Source organism: Lutra lutra, chromosome 10 (assembly GCF_902655055.1).
Source record: "Lutra lutra chromosome 10, mLutLut1.2, whole genome shotgun sequence".
NCBI classification, from domain to species: domain Eukaryota; kingdom Metazoa; phylum Chordata; class Mammalia; order Carnivora; family Mustelidae; genus Lutra; species Lutra lutra.
The window spans coordinates 37,479,144-37,507,132 of NC_062287.1; the positions used below are offsets into that span (position 1 = coordinate 37,479,144).

At 43.9% G+C, this 27,989-nt stretch overlaps 1 protein-coding gene across 6 annotated transcripts in view; it reads right to left on the reverse strand.

The window, feature by feature from the left end:
• Positions 1–27,989, reverse strand: part of PIWIL4 (piwi like RNA-mediated gene silencing 4) — a 74,120-nt gene continuing 46,131 nt past the window's right edge. For 3 of the 6 annotated variants that reach the window (XM_047692269.1, XM_047692273.1, XM_047692268.1), the window contains 12 exons: positions 25,356–25,479; positions 21,977–22,094; positions 19,554–19,665; positions 16,875–17,059; positions 13,992–14,064; positions 8,937–9,137; positions 7,856–7,959; positions 5,171–5,241; positions 3,625–3,778; positions 1,716–1,841; positions 1,457–1,604; positions 1–547 (listed from right to left, as the gene is read on the reverse strand). In XM_047692269.1, the coding sequence (XP_047548225.1) occupies positions 431–547; positions 1,457–1,604; positions 1,716–1,841; positions 3,625–3,778; positions 5,171–5,241; positions 7,856–7,959; positions 8,937–9,137; positions 13,992–14,064; positions 16,875–17,059; positions 19,554–19,665; positions 21,977–22,094; positions 25,356–25,479 (1,533 nt within the window). In that variant the 3' untranslated portion in view covers positions 1–430. Of the gene's footprint in view, positions 548–1,456; positions 1,605–1,715; positions 1,842–3,624; positions 3,779–5,170; positions 5,242–7,855; positions 7,960–8,936; positions 9,138–13,991; positions 14,065–16,874; positions 17,060–19,553; positions 19,666–21,976; positions 22,095–25,355; positions 25,480–27,989 lie in introns of those variants that run through there. The other 3 variants (XM_047692270.1, XM_047692271.1, XM_047692272.1) reach the window with 3 other exon arrangements.

Here is a 27,989-nt window from a genome sequence, read left to right on the forward strand (position 1 = left end):
TGCAATGCTCTGAATTTTATTTTCTAATAACTATTTGAACCATTCTACAAAACGTTCTACAATATTATTTAACAAAACGTGGGCAAAATTTAAGGTAGGAATTAGACCCCATTTTCCTACCATCAGAAACACCTTGCAAACACTTATTTTCTTAGAGGATATTCAGTTTGTGGAATTACTTACAGACGATGGCACATTTTAATTCCATTTACCAGCATGGGGATTTACCAAGAGCATAAAACTCTTCAAAATAAAACACCACGCATTTCTTTTGAACGACCTCAGATTAAGCTGTGTTGGGTGTTTTTCCAAAAGTTGAAACTAAGCTCAATCTCCTTTCCCCAGTCACAGCTTTGCACCTGTGGCAGGTCTGTACAAAATCCACCCACTCCTCAGACGGCTCCTCTTGGGACGCCCATAGTTCCCGTCATCACAGGTAGAAGAGAGAGTTGGCTAATTCCAGACTTGGTTCTTTGTGAATGCTCTGTGCTACCAGAAAGGTCAGCTTGTGTGCGTACTGACAGGGGGCTGGGATGCTGATTAAGCCCTAAGGAGAAAACATATTGACAGCAATTACGAGGTTTGCCTGTTCTTTTTTTTTTTTTTTTTTTTTAAGATTTTGTTTATTTATTTGACAGAGATCACAAGTAGGCAGAGAGGCAGGCAGAGAGAGAGGGAGAAGCAGACCCCCCACTGAGCAAGGAGCCCGATGTGGAGCTCGATTCCAGGACCCTGGGATCATGACCTAAGTCGAAGGCAGAGGTTTAACCCCCTGAGCCACCCAGACACCCCGGTTTGCCTGTCCTTTAGAGTAATCTGTGTTCTTCAGTTTTATCTTCTGCTAATTCCATACACAGCAGAATGCATTCGCAAGTAAACCACCTAAACTCAACCAACAAAGGGCAACCGCATCACAGGGAGCATGACTCACCAAAGGACATGGGGTTGGGGGGCCGTCTGGCTCCACAGAGCTGGGAGCTGGGAGCCATCACACTTAGCACTCATCTAAGTTTCCTGTGACTTGAGGCTCCAAGGGGCTCAGAGCAAACCTTGCCCTTGGACTTTGACAGCGGCCCTCGGCTGTGCATGGAAACACAGAACAGATGCATCCTTACATTCCCACCACACACAGTGTCTGAGTTGCCTTCCATTTCCTCAACTGCAACTTGGAAATAACGCCCTGATTTCCTCCCTAGTGTGCTTAAGACACTGCACAGAATAAGGTCCTCCGGGAATGATAAATACTAGTGCTAGAAGTAATAATAATAACGTTAACAGTTATTGCTGCTTCGTTTCTCCTGGGTTTCTCCTACTGTGGACTTAGGACTCATTCATTCACTCACGCATGCATGCATTCATTCATTCCTCCTTCGGGAAGTCTGGCATCGTGCTGGGTGAGCTGGGTGACGACCCCGGGCAGGAACGCCACATGTCAGTGTCCCACAGCGTCACTCACCGGCCAGTTGTAGTAGAGGTGGCACAGTTTGAAGGTGAGTCTCTGCATGTGGTCGGGCTTCAAGCCGTTGTCGTCATAGATGACGTTATAGTGGGTGGGGGTAACCGTTCCCTGGCTGGCTGCCTGACTGATCAGGTAGAAGTCGTACCTGAGCAGAAAACGTGCACGAGTGTGAGAAAGAAGGCCAACCAAGGAGGCCCAACGTGAAGAACAGGCAGCGAACACTTCGCGGAAAACTGGCTTTTCGAACAGCACTTGCCATTCAGGACGTGTGGCCTCGGAGTCCACCACAGTGCCGAGCGGCGGGTTCTGCACCGACCGGTTCATTTCGGTGAAGAATCGGGGTGTGCACTTCTTCCTGACCACGATCACCGAAAGCTTGGCGCTTGGAACCAGAAAGGCAGAAAGGGAGATGCAGAGAGCCAAAACCAAGCCTGCAGCTTTCTAGTCATCTTTTTTGGTAATTTCTAAATAAATTCATCCATTCATTAGAAAAACATTGCCAGGGCACCTGGGTGGCTCAGTGGGTTAAGCCTCTGCCTTCGGCTTAGGTCATGATCTCAGGGTCCTGGGATCGAGGCCCGCATTAGGCTCTCTGCTCAGCAGGGAGCCTGCTTTCTCCTCTCTCTCTCTCTATGCCTGCCTCTCTGCCTACTTGTGATCTCTCTCTCTCTGTTTCAAATAAATAAATAAAATCAAAAAAAAAAAAAAAAAAAGAAAAAGGAAAAAGAAAAACACTGCCAAATGAAGAAAGTAAAAATTATCCCCCATATCAACTCCCCCCAAGATACACAGTTTTCAAAATTAGAGGCTGTTCTTCCTTGTGGCAAGAGTGTGCTATGTCCAGTCACTCTGCTGGTTTCTATCCCTTGAAGGGGACAGGGGAGAATGGTTAGTAAGGCAATGAGCTTCAACTAGTACCTCTAAAGGAAGACTTTCCAGAATTTTCCATGGAGACAAGATTTCCTTTTTCCATTAGCAATAACCCCCTAATTTCACCTTCACCCTTCCTCTCAATTCCTGAACAGCAAAGAGACCCACAGGTTCCTCTTATTCCTCAAATCATCGTTCCTGAATCCCGCAAGACACACACCTGGGGAGGATAGATGGATGGACCAACCGAATGTACATTTGGGCCAGATGTTAAATGACCAGGAATTAAAGTCAGGATTCGCTAAAGCCAAGGCCATATCCAAATACTGGCCATCATTCCCAAAGGAACCACTGGGATGCAAAAATTATGGGGAAATTTCACTTTAATCATTTTATTTGAAAAATATATTGTTTTCAATGTAGAAACTCTTCAGAGTTGATGTCATACTGAAAGAGAATTCCTTAGCACGGTTGGCTGCTGAATGTACTCCCACTAGCCCTCAACTGCATGCTTGTGGTTGGGAGCAGACACAGTCCCCTGAGGTCAGTGGGGAGGGACCTGGGCTGTGAGGGTCTGGACGCAGCGACAGGCGCGTCCTGGGGCTTGGCCCCCGCCCCAAGCCATTACGCCCTCTCCCCTGGCTGCCCCATCCTGATGTGGCCGGGTCTCAGCTCCTTCAGGGCTCATGCCTGCACCTTTGGTGTTGATGGTGTCCCGGACAGATAAACACAGGGCTCTGCTTGAAGGAAGGTGCTCCCCAAATATTTTAAGAAGCCAATTTGAGATTATCATCCTCCCCTGTTTGTCAGTTCTAGTATTTTCCCTGCACCTCCCACTTGACATACTCACTACCACATCCCTGAATCCAGAAGGCTGGTAACGGGGCGAGGCAGCCCAGCCGGCTCTGCCCTCCACTGTTGTCCGACCTCCCACCCACCTTGGCCGCATACCAGGACCTGAGCCCTGGCTGATTTGGGCCTTGAATTTCAAACCACAGCATGTTTAGTCCCGTGGCTTATCAGTATGTGTGAAGTGTCTTCCCCCGACCCAGCTGAATCTCCGTGTCAGCCGCGCTGAAGGACACATGCCTTCCTCCGGGTGCCCCCCCCACTTCAAGGAAGAGCATCCCAACGATGCTCCAAGCTGTGGGAGAGCGAACCATCGTCTGTACCCACATGATGCAGGCACAGAGCCAACCTTCACTGCGTGAAAAAAAAGATGCTGGCGTCTATGAATTTTAACACTTCTAATGTGCTATCACCGTGAGAGTGGGGAACGCACAGTGATTGCCTACCTGGTATTGGAACTTGCCTCTGTCACACTGCTCAGCAGCTGTGGAACCTCGTATTCAAGCAGGGTCTGCAGCTGGCCGTCCCCCACCCCGTCCCGGTACACAACCACCCGCGCGGGCAGGCCGCGGTTGTGCCGATGCCATCTGTTGAGCGCTCCTGCGGAACGAGTAGTTGGTGAGAAGAGAATGGCTCGTCCAGCACCAACAAAGAGTAACATCTCCCTAGAGCTCAGGGTTTTAGAGAAGTGTGTTACTACAGACCACTGTAAAAGAGGGTAATTCCTAGACCTGAGTTGTATCTGCAATAATATAAATAATATAAAAGTGGGTAACTTTAGGGGGACATTCAGCATCTCTGCTCTTGGAGGACTCATAATGGTTTCTATGGCATAACGTATTCTTGGACTTAGCGTGCCTCTTTTGTGACATTTTAATATTCAAGCAATCAACGAAGTCATGCAATAAACAAATTCTCAAAACCAAACGAATACTAATTTGGCGTCTTCGAGTCTTTAAATGCTATCGATAGAGACAGACTGGATAACTCCAATGTCATTTCCTTCCCCAACGAGCGTAAATATGAAGACATAAGGAAAGGATGTGGTCGCTCCTCTGAGAGCATCTCTTACCGTGGACTCACCCAATTTGATTCTAAGTTGCACCGACAATGTGAACTCTGAGAACATCTCCACCCACTCCAGCTAAAAACTGCCCCAAGAGCAGAGACCAGACAGTAACTCCTATCAACAGAAACTTTTCATAACTACTAAAAAAAACCAAACAAGTTTTGAAGTGAAGGCAAAGTAACATAATACTTATTTTCATGTATACATTGGGCAATTGCTTCAGAAGAATTTATTTTCCAGGAAATTTTAGTTCAACAGATGATGATCATATAGGTAAGGTCATAACCAACACATATCACCAAATTCACTTTTGTTAGGAAACATTTACAACGTCCCCCCGCCCCCAGAGTTTATGGATGGGAAAAGCTCATCAGGAGAGGAAGTGAATTGTACAAGCCACACCGTGAGGTAGCGCCAAGGCCAGGCACCGACCAGGGCTGGAGAGGAGATGGGAGCCCCAGACACTGTTCCCATCACATCTCACTACACAGAAGGCACCCTTCCCCGCCTGCCTTCTTCCCCATCTTCTCCTGCTATGCCGCCCTTCATCTGCCAGCATCCTATTCTATCCCCGCCCCAAAGGCTTCCTTCCTGTTTCTAGACCTCACACCACTCTGTCACAATCCTTGTTTCTCTGGGGTAGGTTCCTTTGGTATTTGCCCTGCTTGCCAGAGCCACCAGCAGCTAAAAACTGCCCTTCCTCTTGGCTTTCTGTTTATATCACACACACAGGACATGTGCAGCTTCTCCAACATCTGTGAGCATGAGTCAGGACAGAGCACTGGAAATCTCTAACCAGGTGATGGTCTACTCAGGCAGGCTTAGGGCATCTGCTTCCCCGGTCTGGTCTGCTACGGGCACACAGACTCTGGGCCAGAAAGAATAGTGCATGGAGCCCACCCACACCGCGATACTTTGAGTACCAGTCATGAATACTTTCAAGCAATCTGCAACATCTGTCGTCGTTCTCTGGAGGATACAGCGAGAGAACCACCTAAAGTGAGAAGAACACAAAAGTGAAGTTCAGATTCAAAATGTCTACCCTAGACGTACATTAGGATTAAGTGAAGAAAAGGAAAACAACCAAAGTGTCCGTGGGTGGGAGAATGGATAAAGATGTGTGTGTGAGCCTGCATGTGCATGCACACCCAGAATTCTATTTAGACACAGCAAAGAATAAAGTCTTGCCATTTGTGACAACATGGATGGATCCTGAGGACATTACACTAAGTGAAATATGTCAGGCAGAGAAAGACAAGTACTGTACGTTCTCACTTATACGTGAAATTAAGAGAAAAAAAAAAGCTTCTAGATACGGGAGGAGACTGGTGGTTGCCAGAGGCAGGGGGTGGAAGTGGGGGCACGGGGTGAAGGAGATCGAAGGATACAAACTTCCTGATACAAAATAAGGAAGTCCTGGGGACGTAATGAGCAACTTGGTGAGCACAGTTAATAAGACTGTTATTATTGTATATTTAAAAGTTGCTAAAAGAGTAGATCTTGAAAGTCCTCATCACAAGAAAAATGAATGTTATGACTATGTGATGATATTAACCAGACTCACTGTGGTGATCGTTTTGCAATATGTACAAATATCGAATCATTATGCTGAATACTGAAACTGATGTAATGTATGTCATTATGCCTCAATCGAAATAAAAAGAAACAGACATTGTGAGTAAAATTTAATGCTCATGATTTTGTATATGCTACATGAGTACAATTAAATTAAAAACCCCCCTTCCCCAAAAGAAATTTATTGGTAAGAGAAAGTGAAGCATGGTACTGGCATCAGATACAGTTGGGTTCAAATCCTGGCTGGCACATTCACCAGCCATGTGAACCTAAGCCTCAGTCTCGTCGTCTGTACTAAGGAAACATAGAAGGCGGTAAGGTAGTTACTACCTCATAAGGTTGTAAAAATTAACTTAGATAATCTACATAAAGGACTTAGCATGGTACTTGGCACAAAATAAGCAATAATAAATATAAACCACTACATTATTGTTACGAAGGAATTTGTTAGTTTAGCAGATCTACTTTCAAAATACTCAAAGATTTCTCAGGTATAAACGTCAACTCCTATCAATGAGCCTTTTGGACTTGAAATCTGAACATGATTAACTTATTTAAATTTCAGAAGTTCTCTTGCTAAAGTTATTAATTAAATAAAAGCACTTGAGGGGCGCCTGGGTGGCTCAGTGGGTTAAAGCCACTGCCTTCGGCTCGGGTCATGATCCCAGGGTCCTGGGATCGAGCCCCGCATCGGGCTCTCTGCTCAGCGGGGAGCCTGCTTCCCTTCCTCTCTCTCTGTCTGCCTCTCTGCCTACTTGTGATCTCTCTCTGTCAAATAAATAAATAAAATCTTTAAAAATAAAAAAAATAAAAATAAAAATAAAGCACTTGAAAAATGGAAGTCATGGCTTAGTGGTGAGTATGCACTGAAATTATTATTATAGAACCAATAATGACACAATGAGGAATGAGGCTAACAAACGGGAAATCCTTTATCTGCTTCATTAACGAAGTAACAAACGGGATCTCATACAAGCTGGAAGGAATGTGGAGCCCCACCGCTACTTTTCCTGTTTCTCGCCATCCCAAGTATATACCTGACCACAAATTTAACGGAGTAAACCAAATAGCTTACGTCTGGGAATAAAATACGTCACGGTTCCTACAGCCTCAAAACACTCTGTTTCGTTGCAAATAGTAAAACGATTCTAAGAACTACAGTTACTTAAGTACCATGACTCTATATTTAATGTGTTACCGCCGAACCTGTTTCTGTTTCCAACAGCTGCACGAACAACTACACCAACCGTCTGCAAGTGTCAGTAACAAGAAGCACATGCTGCGCATACTGAGCCTGTGGTTTAAGCACTTTATCTCACATTATTTCCACACACGCCCTGTGAAACAGGCATTGCCGACATCCCCACTTTACAGGTGACTACAAGTGAGACGCAGCAAGCTTAAATAGCCAGACGTCAAACACAGAATAAGTACATGGCAGATCAGGATACAAATCCGAACAACGTGAAGCCAGAACTTAGTTGCTGGACGTAATGTACGTGAGGCTTCTAGTACGGGACCCGAAACAGGGCAGATGTACAGATACGTAAGAATTTCCATCATCCATCACTTTGGGAATATGATAGGTATATGAGTGACAGCTTGTCCTGATGTTTGCATAAATACAGTTTTTTCATAAGGCTACCTATTAATATTATCAAACACATTTTTATCTGTAAGTATAATTTATGACTAAAGTGTTCATATATTTTAAAATGAATGAAGAGGCACCTGGGTGGTGCAGTGGGTTAAAGCCTCTGCTTTCGGCTCAGGTCGTGATGCCAGAGTCCTGGGATCGAGCCCTGCATCGGGCTCTCTGCTCAGTGGGGAGCCTGCTTCGCCCTCCCTCTCTGCCTGCCTCTCTGCCTACTTGTGATCCCTCTCTCTCTGTCAAATAAATAAGCAAAGCCTTTAAAAATAAATTAATTAATTAAATTAAATGAGTGAAGAACACAAACTGTTTCCTGCTCTATGGTTTTTAGCTAAACCACAAACAATAATTAGAGAATATGCTGGGGTAATTGTAAAAGCACCTGGTGATTCCGGGGTTAATACTGGCCACAAATCCAACCACCACCATTCCCTTGTTGAACTCATCTTTGCAGACATCAATACCGACCACCATCAGGGACTTTAACTGTAAAAGTAAATTTTTCATGATTTAATGGAATGGGGCATTATTTCCCTAAACAATGATTTAATAAGTTTTTTTTTTTTAAACTGTCCCTAGTTATTAAATTATTTAAGTGAAGCTACATGCCAGCGAGACCAAGGGCCAGAGGAAGCAGCCTATTAAAACAGACACCAAAGAGACTTAAAGATGGAGGGATGGCTGTGGTACACACTTTGCTTCAGAGTCTCACTGTAGTGGCTATCATCCTTTGGGGAGATGGATAAGTGCCCGTTGTGTCCCAAGAGGCTCAAGGTGAGTGGTCCATCATTTATCCGGGCCTCTGGGCTGCAGGGATCTCAAGGAGAAGTGCATTCCCCATTCTTTAGATGTCTGGGGGACCCCCCACCTCGCTCCTTGGCTCTGCAGCCCCGAGGAGGCAGCTGGGGCTCCCCGCATACATCCTGCTTATAGAAATGGAAGGCAATGGACAACATTCCTTCACGTCTCATCCCCTCCCCTCCTTCCACAGTGGCCAACAGTTAGGGAAAAAGAGGACTTTCTCAGTTCCTGCCACAGTCCAAGATCAGAGGTCTGCCAGCTGCTGAGTCCCGGGGAGCCTGCTCCAGGGTGTAGAGCTCCTCTGATGGCCAGCAGCTGCTGAAAGCTGATAAAAGCAGAGACCCTGGAGCACAGATTTCATGTAGCGGCAGCAGGGCGGCTCAAGATTGAGATCCTCCAAGTCTCTGCCAGCCCAGCTTCTCAGTCATGAGACGTGCTGCCAACAGCTCACCCGAAGCTCCTGGACAACAGGAACCGCACCTCACCTTCTGGAGGGGGTCCTGAGTCATGCCAGAGCCCAGAGCCCATAGACAGACGACAGACCCAACAACCACAACAAACACTTCTGGGATCATGGGAAAATACCTCCCACTTGATGTCATTGTTAAATTAAAGAAAGCATTGAGGGATTGCTAAAAGGAGAAGAGTGACAGACTGCTCACAGGGATCTCCACAGCCCACAGCTCGCCTCCAAGTTTGCAGGCCATTTGCATCGCGATCTTGGTGGCAATGCTCATCACCATTCCCTGTTTGTTCAAGGTCCGCGTGAGGGCGCACTGGCTTGGCACGGGGCAGACAGAACTCAGGTATTTTTTAATGGAATCATAGTAGCTCTTCTGATTAGAAGGCAGGATACACATTACCTAAAAGACAAAAAAAAGGAAGGAAAAGTCACCTTACTTATGTTTAGAAGTAGCTTTACAAAAACTGAGGGGTGGCAGGGTGGCTCAGTCAGTTAAGTGTCTGACTCTTGATTTTGGCTCAGGTCATGATCTCAGGGTCATGAGATCGAGCCCCCCGTCAGGCTCCCCCACACCTTGAGCATGTGTGCTCTCTCTAAAAAACAAACAAACAAACAAAAAATGAGAAGGGGGATTCTCCAAATATCTTGCCCTTAAGTTCTGAAGAAGCAAACACTAACATATCTAAAGTTGTCTCAAATGGCCCTTAACCACTGACAACGGGTCAACGCTGTTTCAAATGCCCTTTCATCAGCCACCTGCTCCACAGTCCCACTCCAAAGCTACCCATCCCTCTTGGTTTTTACTGCCTTCCATCTCTTCAGATTTGATTCTATTAGGCTCCCCAAATTCCCTCCTAACCTAGCTCCTTCTCCAGCTTCCTCCCTGCCCCTTGTCGGCCCCTTCCTGTGGTTCTCCAGCTCTCACCCCCTTCCCTCTCCTCCCCCAGCCTCACCCACACATAGGCCAAAAGGAGGATTAGCTTGCACAGTAGTATTTTCCCCCACTAGGTACTAGACAACCAAAATAAAAGAAACAAACAACAATATTTTGTTGTTGCTATTGTTTACTGTGACCTGAGAGTAGGGATATGGGGGGAGGGAAAATAAGGAGAAAGAAGCTTCGGGTCCCCAGGTATTTTAAAATTCTGCCATCTCTGTCATCGGCCCTATTTATCAGGTGCTTCTCCCCAAAGGGCCTCTCCTCTACCTGCATCTCCCTTCCATCTTGTACTCCTTACTTTCAAAACTGCCATATTGTTGAAAAAATGGGCACTGTCATGATTAGCAGAGGACAAATAAAGTGATTTTTCACCTATAGATCTATTCAAGTATCATCATGTCAAGGGATAAAATTATTTACATTTAATTACATAAAATAGGGAAATACATTTGTCAGCACAATCCTCTTAGAGGAGTCTTCCTTCCTTCCATCCTATGAATTTGGGACCAAGCAAGGTAGGTGACAGAACAAGACAGTGGTCCAGCGGGGACAGGGACCAAAAGAAGGTGGGAATCAAGTGAGATCGGTTGTCTACAGGGGATGGAGGCACAGGTGATACGTGAACAGCAGGAGCCGTGCTTCCCCCCAGAGAAGGGAGGTACAAATACAGATGTGGGGGACACTTCCCTGTGCTGCTGGGTTGAAACTGAAGGTGTGAACACGTGTTTAACATGTACATAGACACACATAGATGTATGTGTGTATGTATCTACAGTCGACCCTTCAACAACATGGGTTTAAACTGTCCAAGTCCGTGTCTGTGCAGATTTTTGGGTAAGTATAGTCCAGTACCATAAATGTAGTTCCTCTTCCTTACGATTTTAATAACGTTTTCTTTTCTCTAGCTTACTTTATTGTAAGAATACAGTATATGGTATATATAAAATACAAAATATGTGTTAATCGACTACGTTATAAGGCTTCCAGTCAACAATCAGCTAAGGAATTAAATTTGGTGGGAGTCAACTCATATGGAGATTTTTGGCTGTGCAGGGGTCTGTACCCCTAATCCCCACACTGTTCAAGGGTCAACTGCATCTGAGAACATATATGTAGACCTACACTACACATACTCCTAGTTTTACTCATTGAGAAAACCGGGGAGCAGTGACACCCCAGTAACAAATTAGCACACCCAGTGGCCAGATTTTGATTTCTAAATACTGTTCTCTACCAAAAGGCATCATAGCTCGCTGGAGAAATATCTAATTCCACAGCGGGCAGCAGAATTTCAAGATTAATTTGGAATACCTTATTGTGCCAGACAGTAAGGAAATGTCCCCCCAAAGATGGGGATATCTCAAAAAGACACAGAAGCCAATCTGTGGGTCTTCCACTAACAAAATCAGGAACGATTTCGGCATCAAAATAGATAACAGTAGTAATAGACTGTAAGTTGGTAATAAAATAGGAAACTATGAATCCATAAGGATTTAAACAAATGAACAAAGAAATGGGGAGAAGAGAAAGCTCTTCATTGTAACATAATGCTACCTACTAAATGTAGAAGGAAATACAATGCTACATATTAAATGTATAAAATTAGAAAGCCACCATTTGGCAAACACCATAGTAACAATGGGTTCGGATTAAGAATTATCAATGGATTCTGAAACTAGCAGGTAAAACTTTGATGAGAAACAGGATATTTACATACTCTCAAGGTATCTTGCTGCAAAACAAAACCAAAAACACCTGAAAATTACAAAGCGAACTGTAGACATACAACAGAGAAACCTGGTAGATAGCACCTTAATTAACGGGGTGCCCCCCAGGAGGACGTATTAAGAAAACAGGATCATTGCTTGATACTCCTGCCAAAAGTGCATAACCTGAATTGAATTATAAGGAAACATCAGACAAACCCAGATTGAGGGACATTATATAAAGTAACTGATCTATACTCTTCAAAGTTGGAAGGTCATCAAAACTATGGAACTATTTCATGAAAATAGAGCTACCCTACGACCCAGCAATCGCACTACTGGGTATTTACCCTAAAGATACAAATGTAGTGATCCGAAGGGGCACGTGCACCCGAATGTTTATAGCAGCAATGTCCACAATAGCCAAACTATAGAAAGAACCTAGATGTCCATCAACAGATGAATGGATAAAGAAGATGTGGTATATATATATATATATATATATATATATATATATATGATGGAATACTATGCAGCCATCAAAAGAAATGAAATCTTGCCATTTGTAACGACATGGATGGAACTAGAGGGTATCATGCTGAGCGAAATAAGTTAATCAGAGAAAGACAATTATCATATGATCTTCCTGATATGAAGAACTTGAGAGGCAACATGGGGGGTTTGGGGGTTAGGGAAGGAAAAAATGAAACAAGATGGGATCGGGAGGGAGACAAACCATAAGAGACTCTTAATCTCACAAAACAAACAGAGTTGCTGGGGGGAGGGGGGGAGGGAGAAGGTGGTGGGGTTATGGACATTGGGGAGGGTATGTGCTATGGTGAGTGCTGTGAAGTGTGTAAACTGGCGATTCACAGACCTGTACCCCGGGGGCTAATAATACATTATATGTTAATAAAAAATTTAAAAAATTTTTTAAAACTATGGAACTATTTCAGATTGAAAGAGGGTCTAGGGCGCCTTGGTGGCTCAGTGGGTTAAGCCTCTGCCTTCGGCTCAGGTCATGGTCTCAGGTTCCTAGGATCGAGCCCCACATCTCTGCTCAGCAGGGAGCCTGCTTCCCTTCCAATCTCTCTCTGCCTGCCTCTCTGCCTACTTGTGATCTCTTTCTGTCAAATAAATAAATAAAATCTTAAAAAAAAGAAAGAAAGAAAGAAAGAAAGAAAGAAAGAAAGAAAGAAAGGGGGTCTAAAGAGACAGCAGGACCAAGTGCAATGCATCAGATCCTTTTACTAGAGAGGACATATTTTGAGGACAGATGGAGAAATGTGAAGGGAGTCTGCGGATTAGCTGGTCTTACTGTTTCCTGATTTTGATGGTTGTCCTATGGTTCTGTAGGAGAGTGACCCTGCTTGTAGAGAAAATGCACTGAAGTATTCAAAGACAATGGGGCATCAGATCTGTAACCTATTCTCAAATGGTTCAGGAAAAAAGAGGACAGACAGATTGATAGATACAGGAAGGAAGGAAACAATAAAAAAAAATATGATAAAATGTCAACTGGAGGATCTGGGTAACCGGTATATGACAGTTCTTTGTAGTATTCTTATGATCTGTTTTTATTTTATTTTTAACGAAAAGAAATGCTCTTAGGGTTAGAATTCCTTTTGTTCAATATATCATCCGTATGGGCCTTTTTTGTGTCTGACTAGAAGAGAAGCAGACATGGCCAAGCTGCTTTGCGGGAAATGCAGAGAGGGATGCTGGGAGCCTAGATGCATACATTGAATAGGTAAGACACTGCAGTGCAGCGAGAGGTGGGGCCTGGGAGAAGAGGAAGCACTTCCAAGAAATAGGAATGGCTGAGAGATTTTTCAGAACAAGGATGCCAATTTTAACTTGTCTGAAGTGTTGGGGTATGCTCTAATCATGCCTTGGTCCCAAACCCTCCGCCAAGTCAACTACACCCATGCACATGCGTAGTGCTCTGGCAAATGAGGCCGCTGTGGGAGCTGACGCAGTGCATGGGGAATGGCGCTCATCAAAGAGGCGAGAGTCCAGCAGCAGCAGCCATAGGCAACATCGAAAAACCTAAACCCTCCAAGAACCCACTGAAACACTGGGAGCCCCAGCATTTATGGGATACGATGGGAGTCACTTTATCTTAAATCTTAAATAAATATGTAGACATCCAAGAGGATAAGACAGAGGTACAAACAAGTATTTAAAAATTAACATTAGGGGTGCCTGGGTGGCTAAGTCGTTGAGCGTCTGCCCTCCGCTCAGGTCATGATCCCAGGGTCCTGGGAACTAAAGGCTCCACATCAGGCTCCCTGTTCGCCGGGAAGCCTGCTTTTCCCTCTCTCACTCCCCCTGCTTGTGTTCCCTCTCTCTGTGTCTCTTCCTGTCAAACAAATAAACAAAATCTTTTTAAAAAATTAAAATTAACATTAGAAATATGAAAAGAAAATAAAATACTGATTAAAATACTAAGATGAATACTTTCTTGGGTTCTTGGGGAAATGCACAGCCATTTGCAAACATATTACAGGAGAATGTGCTCACATTCCTTCTTCCAAGGAAAGAAGACTATTAGATATAAAGAAAAAATAAAAATTACACATCAAAACAAAAATTATCCTATACTTACCAACTGAACATTAGGATCAACGTGTCTCTGTAGAGCGCTAAGGAATGCAGCTGGATTTTCTTGTACTTTGATGCTACATAAAAAGATTAATTTTGAGGATATATAGTTCCCTTTTTAGTAACACATAATCATATAGAGTTAAAAATAATACAGATTTTTATAATCCCACTACAAGACCACACCGAAACACTTACTAATCATTTTTTATTAGCTTAGAAAATAGTCTGGTGGAAACTGCGAATTTCTCAGCTGTATATATCCCTACAGTTAAAAATTCCATAGTCCAAAATGAGGTTGAACGTGAGGTTTTGAAAGCACGAGTCTCAATACTAGGCATCTGAAACTGGTTCGAGTTAACCTGGGATTAAGGTTTCTTTAATACTGAATCCCCACAAGAACCTTAAAAGTCTCAAAAATCATCAGATGAGTGAGAGCAGGCTATTCAGCTAATCTGAATGGTTCCGACTAAAAGATGATTTTTTTCCTCAGTGACCACTCGTTTGGAGCCTGGACTATTTAACCTGTACCAGTCAGTCAGCAAGTACGTATCTGTTCTGTGCTCACATTACGTTAGGAGCCAGACGCCACAGAAGTGATTTCCACACAGAGGACTTCACAGATTCTCTATGTAGAATCAGCTTCTGAGAGGTGGACAGGCTGGATGGTCCTAATGCCCAGCGGCCTTTTCAGCCTTGCCCAGCAGGTGGCAGGACCCCGGTTCCCTGCTCACTGATTCTAACTTGAGCGCCAGGGATGGCCGGCAGCTCTGTGAAAACAACTAAACGTTCCTGACTTTTCCAAATCAATCTCTTGCACATGGAGTCTCAGCCTCCATCTACTATCCATTCTTTCCAAACTCATCAGGCGAATGTTTCAGATAGGAGGAACTAGGCATATAAATCCAACAACCAAGGAGCCCCTGGAGGGGGCTCAGTTATCTAAACACCCAGCTCTTGATTTCCTCTCAGGTCATGACCTCAGGGTTGTGAGATCGAGCCCCACATTGGGCTCCATGCTAGACAAGGACCCTACTGAAGATTCTCTCTCTCTCTCTCTCCACTCTCCCTCTCTCTAAAATAAATAAATAAAAATAAAACATAAATGGGAAAGATAAAAGAATGAAATAAAATATGGGCTTTCAGGGCCCCTGGGTGGCTCAGTCATTAAGCGTCTGTCTTTGGCTCAGGTCATGATCCCAGACTCCTGGGATCTAGCCCCGCATCCCGCTCACTCCTCGGCAGGAGGCCCGCTTCTCCCTCTCCACGCCCCTTGCGTGTGTTTCCTCTCTTGCTGTGTCTCTCTGTCAAATAAATAAATAAAATCTTTTAAAAAAATAAAATTAAATTTTAAAAAGGGCTTTCAAATAAAACAGCCTAAGAAAAGAACACGGGACAAGCTTGTGCGTGGAAGTCCCATAAGAAAGAGCTTGCAGGGGTGCCTGGGTGGCTCAGTGGGTTAAGCCGCTGCCTTCGGCTCAGGTCATGATCTCAGGGTCCTGGGATCGAGTCCCGCATCGGGCTCTCTGCTCAGCGGGGAGCCTGCTTCCCTCTCTCTCTGCCTGCCTCTCCGTCTACTTGTGATCTCTCTCTGTCAAATAAATAAATAAAATCTTTAAAAAAAAAAAAAAAAGAAAAGAAAAGAAAAGAAAGAGCTTGCACCGTCACCCCAGGGTCTGTGACTGGGGCTTCTTTCATTCATCTCTTCCTGATTTCTTAGCTCCTGGGTTAAGAGAAATTAGAGCAGGTGAAACTGAAACCAGACGATTTGTTAACAGATGTGATAAGAGGACCATTCTAACTACAGAATAAAATGAGACTTTGGGGACATCGATGGTTTTCAACAATGCTTGCACTGCTGATGCAATTAATTAGTAACCGCTTGTTTAAAGAATAACTTCCCACCTTGCCAATTAGGACATTTGCCCCTTGGCTATGGCAGCAGTAAAAAGAAGTAGGCGTTCCTCCTTATGAAGCGTAGGAAGCTCAATGAAATGAGGCATGACCAACTCGATTGCTTTCCTAAAAGCAAACAAGATCCGATTCTGAGTAACTGGATATGTAGGGATCCCTTACTAAACTGAGAGCATATGCCATATGCTCATCCCCAGCAAATGGCATAGCATCTAGTATACAGCAGACTCTCAATAAATGTTCAAAGAATAATGCCCTTGGTTTTATCAGAGAACTATCTAAATAATCTTGGGCTACAGTAACAGAATCAGAAAAGCCTATTTCAGATTTATTTTTACATTAAACTTTTTTAGGGTGTATTTATTTAAGAGAAAGTGGGTGAGGTGGGAGGGCAGAGGGATAGAGAGAGAAACTCAAGCAGGCTCCATGCCCAGTGCAGAGCCTGATGCAGGGCTAGATCTCATGACCCTGAAATGACAACCTGAACCGAAAGTCAGATGCTTAACCAACCATACTACCCAGGCGCCCCTCTTTCTTATGTTAAATTTTAAAACATAAAATCTATCAAATAAGTCAGGAAATGCAACTTTTGTATCTTTCAATACCCTGTTTCCTATTAAGTTTTATAAATAACTGATATGAAATAATTAAGGGGGAAAAAGTTAATGGATTTATTAAGGATTTATGGCCCAACTAGTACTGAAAAGATCTTGGGGGTAATGAGACTATTGCCTAAAGCACTGTGAAAGCAGTTGTATAAAAACCAACATAAAATATGTTTTAACTGTATAAAATTCAGTCACTACAAAATCTATCTACTTAAAACTATTTTGTTAGTACAAGGAAACTGTTTTCTTGGTATTAGGAAACTTTACTGAGCTAAAGCTTTTGCAGCTACATCAGCCATCCTTTCTGATCTTTAAACCAAATTAAGAGATGAAAACAGCTGGGACGATTTTCCGTGTATTCTCACATTTTGGGGTAGTCCACATTAAATCCCATGGAACTTCCAACTCTTCTCAAGCAGTGCAGAAAATCCTCGGTCACTTTTTCATCTCTGTTGCTGCATATAATCAGCCACTTATTCAAAGACTGTGCACTTAAAATCTTGCAATTTCGCATATCCTTGGACCACTCAGCAGCAGACCCAGGCTGACACTGAGAAAAATAATGATCATGAGAGGGTTGAGCACATTTATTCAGAGAGCAGCTAAACAAAAGTCGTGCAAAGATGGTCCACATTCGTCATAAGAGACCTGTTTAGTACAGTTTGCTAGTCACAGACTTAAGACACTGATCCAAGCACTGCACATCTGGACAGAGCACATGGGCCTCCTGGAAGGGGAGGCATCTGAGCATCACCGCAGGCCAGCCAGTCCCTGGCTGCAAACAGTTGGGCAAGTCACTTTACCTCGGGCTGCTGCTGTGTGCAAAGAAAGGTGTCTGGTTCAAAGATCTCCAGGTTCCCTTCCAGCTCTAAGATCGATGGTCTTTAATATGAATGCTGCAGGCCAGTGGGCTGTCTGACTCGGTCTCCTGAGGCAGAAAGCTATCTGAAGGGGAAAATGCTGACTACTCGTACTCCAGGGCATCCACCTACAGCTCACAAACGCTATGGGGGCAGTGAGGAACATGCATCACGCCAGGAGTAGCTACATCTAGAAGCAAAGATGAGGCCAGGGCACAAGCTCCTTTCTCACTCTTGGACAGTCCCTGCCCCAAGGGACCAGGAAAACTATGCTCCCTGCACCGAAATGGAGAGATTTTAGACGGGTTACCAGCCTTCTGCTGATATCCACACACCGGAACTCAACGGAATGTCCTTGGTCCAGCGGGCCGGGAAGAGCCACGGTTAGAGTTGAAGAGGACCACACTGTAATCAAGTCCCTGGCGATTCGGCCTGGCTATCTCCCGAGAGCTTGTCAGAAACGCTGAGTCCCGGGGGCCATCCCAGACCCGCTGCCTCAGAATCTGCATGTTAACATGTTCCCAGTCACTCGTCAGCACGTGAGCGCCTAAGGAAGTATTACGATCCCCTTGTTCCACAGACTCCCCAGCTATGGCTGAGAGACATTATGGAGGCAGCTGGTGCCAGTGACAGGTTTAGACTGGTCTTCCTGAGGCTGCAATCAGAAGGCTGTACTTTCCACCAAACTCTGAAATCCTACCACAGGTACCCTCATAATGCCCCGCCATTAGGTGGCCAGGCAGGGACTCTGTTCTAGGAGGTGACCTTAGCAAAAGAAGGACAAGGGTAGCCCGCCATCACCGGTTCTCTCTGGAGTCGCGGTTCATTCTTTCCGTTACCACCAGCATGAGGAGAGCCATGGGCTGGCGGAAGACCCAGGACAACTGCCCCAAAACACTCTGAGGCCTGTGAATCTTTAGTCTACTAAGTTCCCAGAACCCAAGTTCAGAAAAGCAAGCAGCCCAGGGCACCGTCAACGTTCACCAGCCACGACCACCGCTAGGGGGCGCCTTCTCCCATTTTAGTGCCCCTTCTAAGAAAATCCAGTTTCCAAGCTAAAACTCAACTCTATCAACAGAAACAAGGATGCTCGTTTTGAGCTGGAGACCTGGGGGCTGCATTTTGGACGCAACAAAAAAGCTCTGAGAAATGATTTTGCTTACAGAGATGATGAGACAGACCATATTAAATATTTATAACCTGCTTCATATGTGGAACCGAAACTGACCTTCTCTTTACTAAGTCCTGACCAAAATCTTAATGGGGACCTACTTTTTGTACTTTACACACTTTGGTTCTGTCTTGTTTTTAAAAGTAGTTTTTCCTCAACTTCTCCAGTGAGGGTTTTGGTAACTTGGATGAATGGCAGAAAAGAAATGCTGAAAAATTCCCGTGCCACCAGCACAAAACTTCCGTTTTTCAGTTACATTCATTTAGACATGTCACCTGAGAAAGATGAGAAGAGGGCCTTTAAAAATAAAATATGTAACTGGCTTTAAAAACGAGCAAAACTATGGGAAAAGTAGAAAGATAATGCACCATTTTGCATAAAATAGGTTCATTTCTTCAACTGAAGCCTGAAAGACAAGTGTCTCTTCAGGTTTCAGAAAACCCCTCTAACTAAGTGCTGTGTGGCTACGGACAGGCTCTGGGCACATTCCTTCATGTTGATGCCAACTGAGCAGCATTTTACTTGGAGGAAAAGAAAGAACCCCGGTATCAGAAAACGTAGTCTATTGGAATTACCTCTCACCAGTTAAAACGTTTTCTCAGGTACTATGGAGTGAGTGTCTGTGTGAGTGTGCGTGTGTGTGTGTGTGTGAGAGAGAGAGAAAGAGAGAGAGAAAGAAAGAGATACGAGAGTACTATAACACCTAATAACAGGTGGGCATATTTTAATTGTCATAGCCTGAAATACACATTTTTCTAATACGTCTTTAAATAAGAAACCAAACCACACTGACTTAAATCACGTCCAGTGCATGCTGATAAGTCCTCGCAAGTATACTCAGATTGAAAAGGAAAACAGAGGGGACTTCAAGGTTTAGGACAAAGGGAGGATGTGGACATGGACATAGAGAAACCAAATGACTATTATAAGCCCACTAGTCACCCCTGCATATGATCAAACACACACATATTCAAGTAAATACTTTTAAATGAAAATAGAATCACAGTACTTACTACATGGTCTTGCATTAATATTTTTTCTGAAGGCAAAACCCGCCCAGTCAGAGACATCTGGCATCCAAAATGCAGCCCCCAGCTCTCTAGCTCAAAACGAGCAGCCTTGTTTCTGTTGATAGAGTTGAGTTTTAAATCATTAATAATTTTCTAAAGAATTCTGATCATTAGAAAGAGAAATATAATTTACTGAATTGTTCAAAGACTAATTTTTTTTTTTAGGATTCCTGACTTCTATTTCTACTCACCATTTTTCCCCCCTCAAACAAATGATGGGGACAACCAAATCCATTTGGGACACGCAGAGATGAAGAAGATTTCTGGTGTGGCACCTTGTTGAGCAAAATGGGCCTGCGAGTCAGACAGACCCTGGTTTAACATCTAGTGCTGACATTTCACAATATGTGACCTTGATTAAGACTCAAATTTTTTAAAGCTATGGTTTCCTTATTGGTAAAATGTAGGGATAATAAGCCTAGCAACTTCCGAGGGTTGATGTTAAAGATCAAGCTGATGTGGAAACCACTACCACAGAACCTGGCACATGCTATGTGCTCAATAAAGGTGAGCCATTTCTCCCGATAATAAACATGTTAATAAAGAGACATTATGGAGCCTCTGTGTGTAGAGATGTCTTCTGTGACTATCTGAACTGGTTGGCCTAGGAGTGGATGAAAGATGACAGAGGAAGGGAACATACACCCTTGGGCTTTGGAAGGTTCATAGGATAGACGGCAGGAGGAAGATCGTGAGGAGAGTATTAGTGTCAGCAGTAATCACGGCTTTATATTTGTATGGTACTTTCAGATTAGAACTAGTAAACCTTAATCGTAGTTGATGTGTGATCTCCTTGGATTATGCTACATGGTCATCTCTAGTAAGCGCTAAGTTCCTTCAGGAGAGCAAGCATGCCAACTTTGCCTCCAGGCCTTCCACATGGCAGCCGGCACAAGGGGAGCCAGGCCCTCACTAGAGAGACGGATGAGACTCGTGCTCTACCTCGAAAAGCTTCCCCTCTCTCTTTAGGGGAGCTCAAACCTCCTTGCACAGGCTCTCTGCAACAGCTCATTATTTCCACCTAGTAATGCTCTGTCTGGTCTGGTCACATGGAATACTTTGAATTAATTATTTGGCTTCAGATACTATCTGCTCAAGATGAGATGGGTGAAGTAATCGCCAGTCAAGAAACTGGCTCCTGAAGCCGATGGGATTCCTGAAAGATGACAAGGAGAGGCATCCGGGAGAGTAATCCACAGCCCAGAATAAAGGGAGAGAAGCATCTCTAGGAGGTGTAAGTCTGAGGGATATCCAGGATAAATGACGTGAAGTATAGCCATAAAATGGAAAACTATGAGAGTACAAGCGTAACAGAAATGCACATTTACCCTACAGAAATGTTCAAGAAAAAGCACATTACAAAACACGATATACAGTACTTTGCCATTTTCCTAAAAAGAACATGATTATATGCATTTGAAAATATCAGAGACAATATACACCATTCAATTATGATTCATTCATGCATGAAATCAATGTTTACTGAGTGTGCACACACATGCATTTCTTTTCTGTTTGCAGAAATTTCCAAGTTCATCCTCCAAATTTTTTATCTTTAAAGAAAAAAAGACCATTCTACAATGTTGTCCAGCAGAAATATAAAGCCATCCACATATATAATTTTTAAGTTTTCTAATAGCTGCATTAAAAAAAGTAAAAATTGCCAAGTAAAACTATTTTGAAAATATATGTCCTTTAGCCCAATAAATTCAAAATGTGATCATTTCAAGATGTGACAGTAACCGCATTCCATATGCCCTGCAGTGTCATGAGGCTACAGCACTGGACAGCAACGTTTTCGTAGGTCAGAAGGGAGAAACGGGAGCCACTCGTTACTGGCATTCCAGGTGACAGCAAACTGTCAGAATGAGGACAGGAATGCAGCGTGAGGGTAGACCGGCTAAACGAAAGGTCACAAAGGTATTCCTAAGTTTAAAGATTGCACAGTAGAATCTTTCTAACGATTAATGTGCTGAGGCCACCATATTAAGATCTGAACATTCTCAATCTCGAATATGAGGGGGTCTGCTGTGGTTCTGTTTTCTATTTTTATAATCTCCAACCCTTTCCTTCTTCAAATGTTTATCCAAAATCTCCATGTATTAAACAGATGAAAGGAGGGTCATTTGGTGGAAGCTGGATGGTACTTCGGCCTGCGTGGCCTCCAACCTCCTCCCCTCCAACTCCCCCCACCCCCTGTGATCCCTGAGGCATCAGGGATGAATGTCTGGCTCTGGGCCACACAACCCAAAGGTGCCTTGCCCTGAGTCAACAGCAAAGAGACATTCCATCAAGGAATGAGACATTCTGTAGACCATCCAATTCCATAAACCAGGCCTGAGGCAGGATACACTCTGGCCCAGTACCTCTGAATGTCGTCAGCGAGCCTGGCCAGGCGCTGCTGCCTTCCCATAGGGCTGAGACGCGTTTCTCCAGCCACGGCCTTCATCAGCTGGAAATCAGAGGTTGCCTGGCGGGTCAGCCCTATTAATGAAAGTGAAAACAAAGGGGAAAATGAACAGCATGCAATGTAACCCAGCCCAGCTCTGCCAGATTTTAAGCTTTGCACATAAATTGACTCAGATCTAGCCTATGGATAGCATTGTCCCCCCAAAATGCAAGCCCCTCATATCATTCTAAATTTTCTAGAAACCACGTTTTGAAAAGCCAAAAACAGGGGCAGCTGGGTGGCTCAGTTGGTTAAGCATCTGACTCCTGCTTTCGGCTCAGGTCATGATCCCAGAGTCGTGAGATGGAGCCCCAGCCCAGCTTTCTGGGAGTCTGCTTGAGACTCCCTTCCTCTCCCTTTGCCCCTCCCCCTGCTTGCTCTCTCTCTCTAAAATAAATTGATCTGTTTTTTAAAAAGCCAAAAAAAATGAAGTAATTCGAATAGTATATATTGCTTAATTCAATATATCCAAAATGTTATCAATTCAACATGTGATCAATATTAAAAAAATTAACAAGTAATTTTCCCTGTTTTCTCACACTAAGTCTTAGAAATCCAGTGCATATTTTACACTCACAGCCTGTCTCTAGCTGGCCCCTCAGTTGCACTAGCCACATTGCCAGGGCTCTATATGGCCCTATATATTAACCCTATATGGCCAGTGGCTGCCAAATGGGACTGTGCAGATCCAGAGTATCAGAACGCCATTAAGAATGAGCAGCATCCCTCCCTTCGAGAATTATATCCTTACTGATTTTTCTAATTGTGAAATAAATATATACCCATTGTAACTGATAACAAAATGTAAAAGGTGGAAAGTCCTCCTTGCTTACTCCCGCCCTATTAATCAAATGAACATGATTAAAAGTGCTCATATTCTACTGTATGGTGAGAATTACCTTCTAGAACTCACGCAGAAGGAAAACAAAGGTCATTTTGGCACCACCCAAACAATGTACCTGAAGAAAATCAAAGTCCTATTGCTTCCCACACTAATGAAGCTCAAAAATGCTGGAGAGAAGCTTGGTTTAATATGATCCAGCAATTCCACTACTAGGTATTTACCCCAAGAAAACAAAAACACTAATTCAAAAAGATACATGCACCCCTATGTTTACTGCAGTATTCTTTACAATAGCCAAGATATGGAAGCAGCCCAAGTGTCCATCAATAGACAAATGGATAAAGATGATGGGGGGTGTAGATATATATATATATATATATATATATCTACACACACACACATACGCATATATATATACATGCGTGTACACAAACACACATACACATACACACACACAATGGAATATTATCAGCCATAAAAAAGAATGAAGTATTGCCATCTGTAACAATATGGATGGATCTAGACAGTAGAATGTCAAATGAATTAAGTCAGAATGAGAAAAACAACCAACATATGATTTCATTCATATGTAGAATTTAAGAAGTAAAACAAACAAAGAAAAAAAGAGACAAACAGAAGTACAGACTCCTAAATTAAAGAACAAACTGGTGGACACCAGAGGGGAGTTGCGGGGGTGGGGGGTGAGCGAGGTGAAGGGGACTAAGAGCCCACCCATGGGGATGAGCACTGAGGAATGTACAGAATTGTTGAACCACCATTTGTACACCTGAAACTAATATAACACTGTACAGTAACTGTACTGGAATTAAAAAGATAAATAAATTTTTGAAAAGAATATTCAGGCACAGGGGACAGCTAATGCAAAGGCAGTGAGGTAAGAGTACACGTGGTATTACCATTGGTAAACTAGTCCTGGATTAGAAAACTTTGACCTTGAGAGTTTATCTCTTATTAAGTTACTAGCAGCTCTAGAGTCTCTCCCGAATAAAGTAATTTGGACTGGTTCTTTGACTACTCCCTTTTAGCTCATTCTAATTAGATAACACCACTGTAAAGGTTTCTGGTTCTGGTTTCAATTAACTCCCTTGAATCCTCCTGCTCATTCTGGGATGAGAAGAATCATAAAAAAGAAATTAAGATCTGAAGTTGAGCAGGTAAAAGTTTAAATCCTAAATTCTGAGGTGCCTGGGTGGCTTAGGCTGTTACCGTCTACCTTCAACTCGGGTCGTGATGCGGCCGTCCAGGGTTCAAGCCCCACATCAGGCTCCCTGCTCAGCAGGGAGTCAGCTTCTCCCTCTCCCTCTGCCCCTCCTCCCATTCAGGTCTCTCTCTCCTGCTCACTCTCCCTCTCCTTTGGCCTCTCCCCCTGCTCCTTCTCTCTCTCCCACTCACTCTCTCTTTCAAATAAATAAATAAAATCTTATTAAAAATCTTAAATTCTGCCTAGTAAAAGACATGGGGCTAAGAGCAAGCTGCAAGCTTCGGCTCCCTTGACTATTAAATGGGGGCAACAAAAATTATACCTAAATCACAGGGATTTTCATAAAGATTATGCAGAAGTTAAACAGAATAGTGTGTCTCAAAGTAATAATAGTAATTGGGGAAGTAAGAAACTTTGGGAGCTGAAGGATAGGTCTATGACCTTGATGGTGATGATGGCTTTTTAAGTGTACAGTTACCTCAAACTCATCCACTTGTATTCATTAAATATGTACAGCTTTAACTTGATTTTTTTTCTTTACTAAGTACGCTCCACACCCAGTGTGGAGTCCAACATGGGGCTCAAACTCACAACCCCGAGAACATGACCTGAGCCAGTATCAAGTCGCTTCACCCTGAATGAGCCATCCATGCGCCAAGTATGTACAGCTTTCGTCATGTCAATCATTACCTCAACTAAGTGGTCTAAAGTACATAAATAAAAAAGTAAAGACTACACATAAAAAAAGAGAGACTGGGGCCTGCGTGGCTCAGTAGGTTAAAGCCTCTGTCTTCGGCTCAGGTCATGATCCCAGAGTCCTGGGATCAAGCCCCGCATCGGGCTCTCTGCTCTGTGGGGAGCCTGCTTCCTCCTCTCTCTCTGCCTGCCTCTCTGCCTACGTGTGATCTCTCTGTCAAATAAATAAATAAAATCTTTAAAAAAAAAAAAAAGAGAGGGGCTTAGTTTCAGGAAAATCTCTGTGGGCCTATTTTATGTCAAAGTAACAAAGGGAATACATGAGCTAAGGAAAACATCCAACTCTTCCTATGCCAAGCAATTCCTCTCTATCTTCCCACTTTGTCTAACACACATGGCTTCATGGGCCCACCCTGTGCAGGTCCGATGAACGCTCCGGTCCCCGAGAGCTGGGGGAGGTCCCGCCCTCCGCCGAGTGTGTCCAGAGCCTGGGATCACGAGCCTGACGGACGGACGGTAAAGCATAAACGTTACCTGTTAGAAAGCAGAGCTCAGGGATCAGGTGGGCCACCCGGGCCTCAGTGCTGTCATTTCTCTTGCTTTTCAGCAGACTCACAAGCACTGGCTGGTTTAGGTCGGATAAAGTAATATCATATTGCTACAGAGTGCGAGATGAAGGAGGGAAAAGTTACTATGAAACACTGGAAAATGAGCATCCTCGCTTAAAACCAACAAGCTCACCCCAAAACGAACAGATGAGCAAATCTTTTTAATAAAGAAACCAAAAAATCCCCACCAATCCTTATGGTTCCCCCACTCATTTCTATTTCCTGCCAAGGACTCATCTTTCCTTTCTCAGGGTCTGTTTTATGATTTTAATTATTAGCCTTTATAATGCAACATTTTTTTAAAAAGAAAAAAAAGAAAAGATTTGTTCATTGCTTCATCTGGAGTCCAAACCGTCTCCAGCCGCCTCCGCACATTAAAGGCCCCCTGGAGCTGAGTCAGGGTCCGTATTTCCACCACTGATGACCAACACGGCTGCTCCGTGCATAGCCAGTGCGCTCACTCAGAAAACATCTACCCACAGATTGGAGGCGACAGTTACATAAGTCAGACTCCAGAGATCCCCCAAAAGCGGGACCATCCCTGATTTCTAGGACTGCCTGACGTTACTAGGGAAGCAGCTCTAAAGTCTGACGAATGGAAATCTGATCTGTGGCTCGTTGTCTTCATTGAACTGGGACACTGAGGAAGTTCTCACCTTTCCTCAGGTAGGAAATGGGGGGGAACAGTTGCTCAGGGGCATCGTCCGTAAACCACCAGCACGCTGTCTGGTTTATGAGTCCTCCGCAATGGTCCATCCCTATCCCTCCCCCTTTCCCTGCCTAAGCTGGAATTTCAAACATTCTCACCTTGCCAAAAGTTCATTTCCTCTGCAATGGCAAAGGTCCCAATTAACACTCGTTTCCAGGATAGCTCACTCAACACTAATAACAGAATAACTGGAATTATAATTTACAAAATGTCTGGGCACTGTGTGATGCTGACATCAATAATTACAATTAAGGAAGTGAGAAACAAGAGTTTCTCTATTCAGTAAGGACTTCTAGTCATTAAAATGAAAAACAATTTGGGAATTTGCAGTTTGAAGGGCTGATTGTCACTAATGCTCCAGCTAAGAAGCTTGAGGAAGTCTTCGTAGGAGGAGAATTTTTATATGTGATGTCTTTATCAGTACACAGCTCATGTTTGTGATGTGCCAGGAGCTGCCGTGGACACAAGGAAGAGAGGCACAGCCCCTACCTTACACCCAACTACACATCGACAAAGCAAAGAAGATGAGAAGCACCAATAAGGATATGCTAAGCACTTGCATTTTTCCTCATTTAATCTTAACGACACACCTACGAGTCAGACACTATCACCATCCCCTCCACAGATGAGGAAACCTACAAGAAATTAAACAATTTTCCCAAGGTCCCATAACTGGACATTAGCACAGCCAGTATTTATCCCATAAGATTTGGGAATCTCTGTGTGTTACACCATTTAGTACTGGGCGCCTGGGGAGGAAGGTGGGGTGGGGTGCGGTGGTGAGAGTGAAACAATTTAAGGCTGACAAGGCTTCACAAAGGAGGCAGAATCCAACAGAACACCTCGAAGAAAATGCAGGAGTACAAGGAGTCCCAGGTAGCAAAGCTGAGGCATGTTCCAGGAAGAGGGTATTGTATTTATCTGTGACATGGCCAAGAATTCTGCCCCTTAAGCTGTGGCATAGAGTAATAAACCTTACTCTCTCCCTTGCCCTAACTGTCTTAGCATTTGAAAATGCTTTTCACGAGATAAAACAGGGAAATATAAAGGCTAATATCAAGAAGACCACCGTGAGAGCTGGTTACATAGTAATTTAGTGTTCCTTCCCTGAGACAGAGAGGAAAACATTCTAGAATTGGCACAATTCCTTTCTTTTTCTCCCTAATTACAATAAATATGCAGCAAACCACAACTCATTACAAAGAAAGTGAGTGGGATTTTACCACGATTCCCTTCTCAGAATGTCACAGATCCTAAAAATACCTCTGTTCAAGGAACACATTTACTCAGGCAAGAAAAAACCCAAATGTTCAACAAACTTGGTGTTTAATAAACAAACACGTATGGAGCATATCATGCACAAGACACTTTGGTAAGCACTATTCATCTCGGGTTAGCCAAACACCACCCCTGTTCTACAAGGAAGACATTCTAGAAGCAAAGTGTGTTGCGTGGAACAAATGCTCAGAGAACGGCTAGCTCTCCTGTGACTGTGACAGGAAGCGGGGTCAGAGAGGGCTTCACTGATGAGGTGACAGCTGACTTTGAAGCTAGGGTTTTAGCTGGTGTTGAAGGGGAAAAGCGCAGCGTGGATCTGTGCAGACGTCTAGCGAACATGAGCAAAGGCTGAGAAATGCTTAGCAGCAGCGAGTGGATGGGGGGACGGTAGCATGGGGTGCCTGGTGGCAAGGTGGGGAGACGTGAAGCTGGAAGATGAGAGGAGATGAAAGTGTGTGATGCTAGAGAGGAAGAAGGGGAGGCTGGGAAAAGAGGGGCAGGGTCTCCTCCACGTATCCTGAGCTCGCCACATGCAGGTACCGGGCTGAGAGGTCTGTAGACACGCTCACCTCA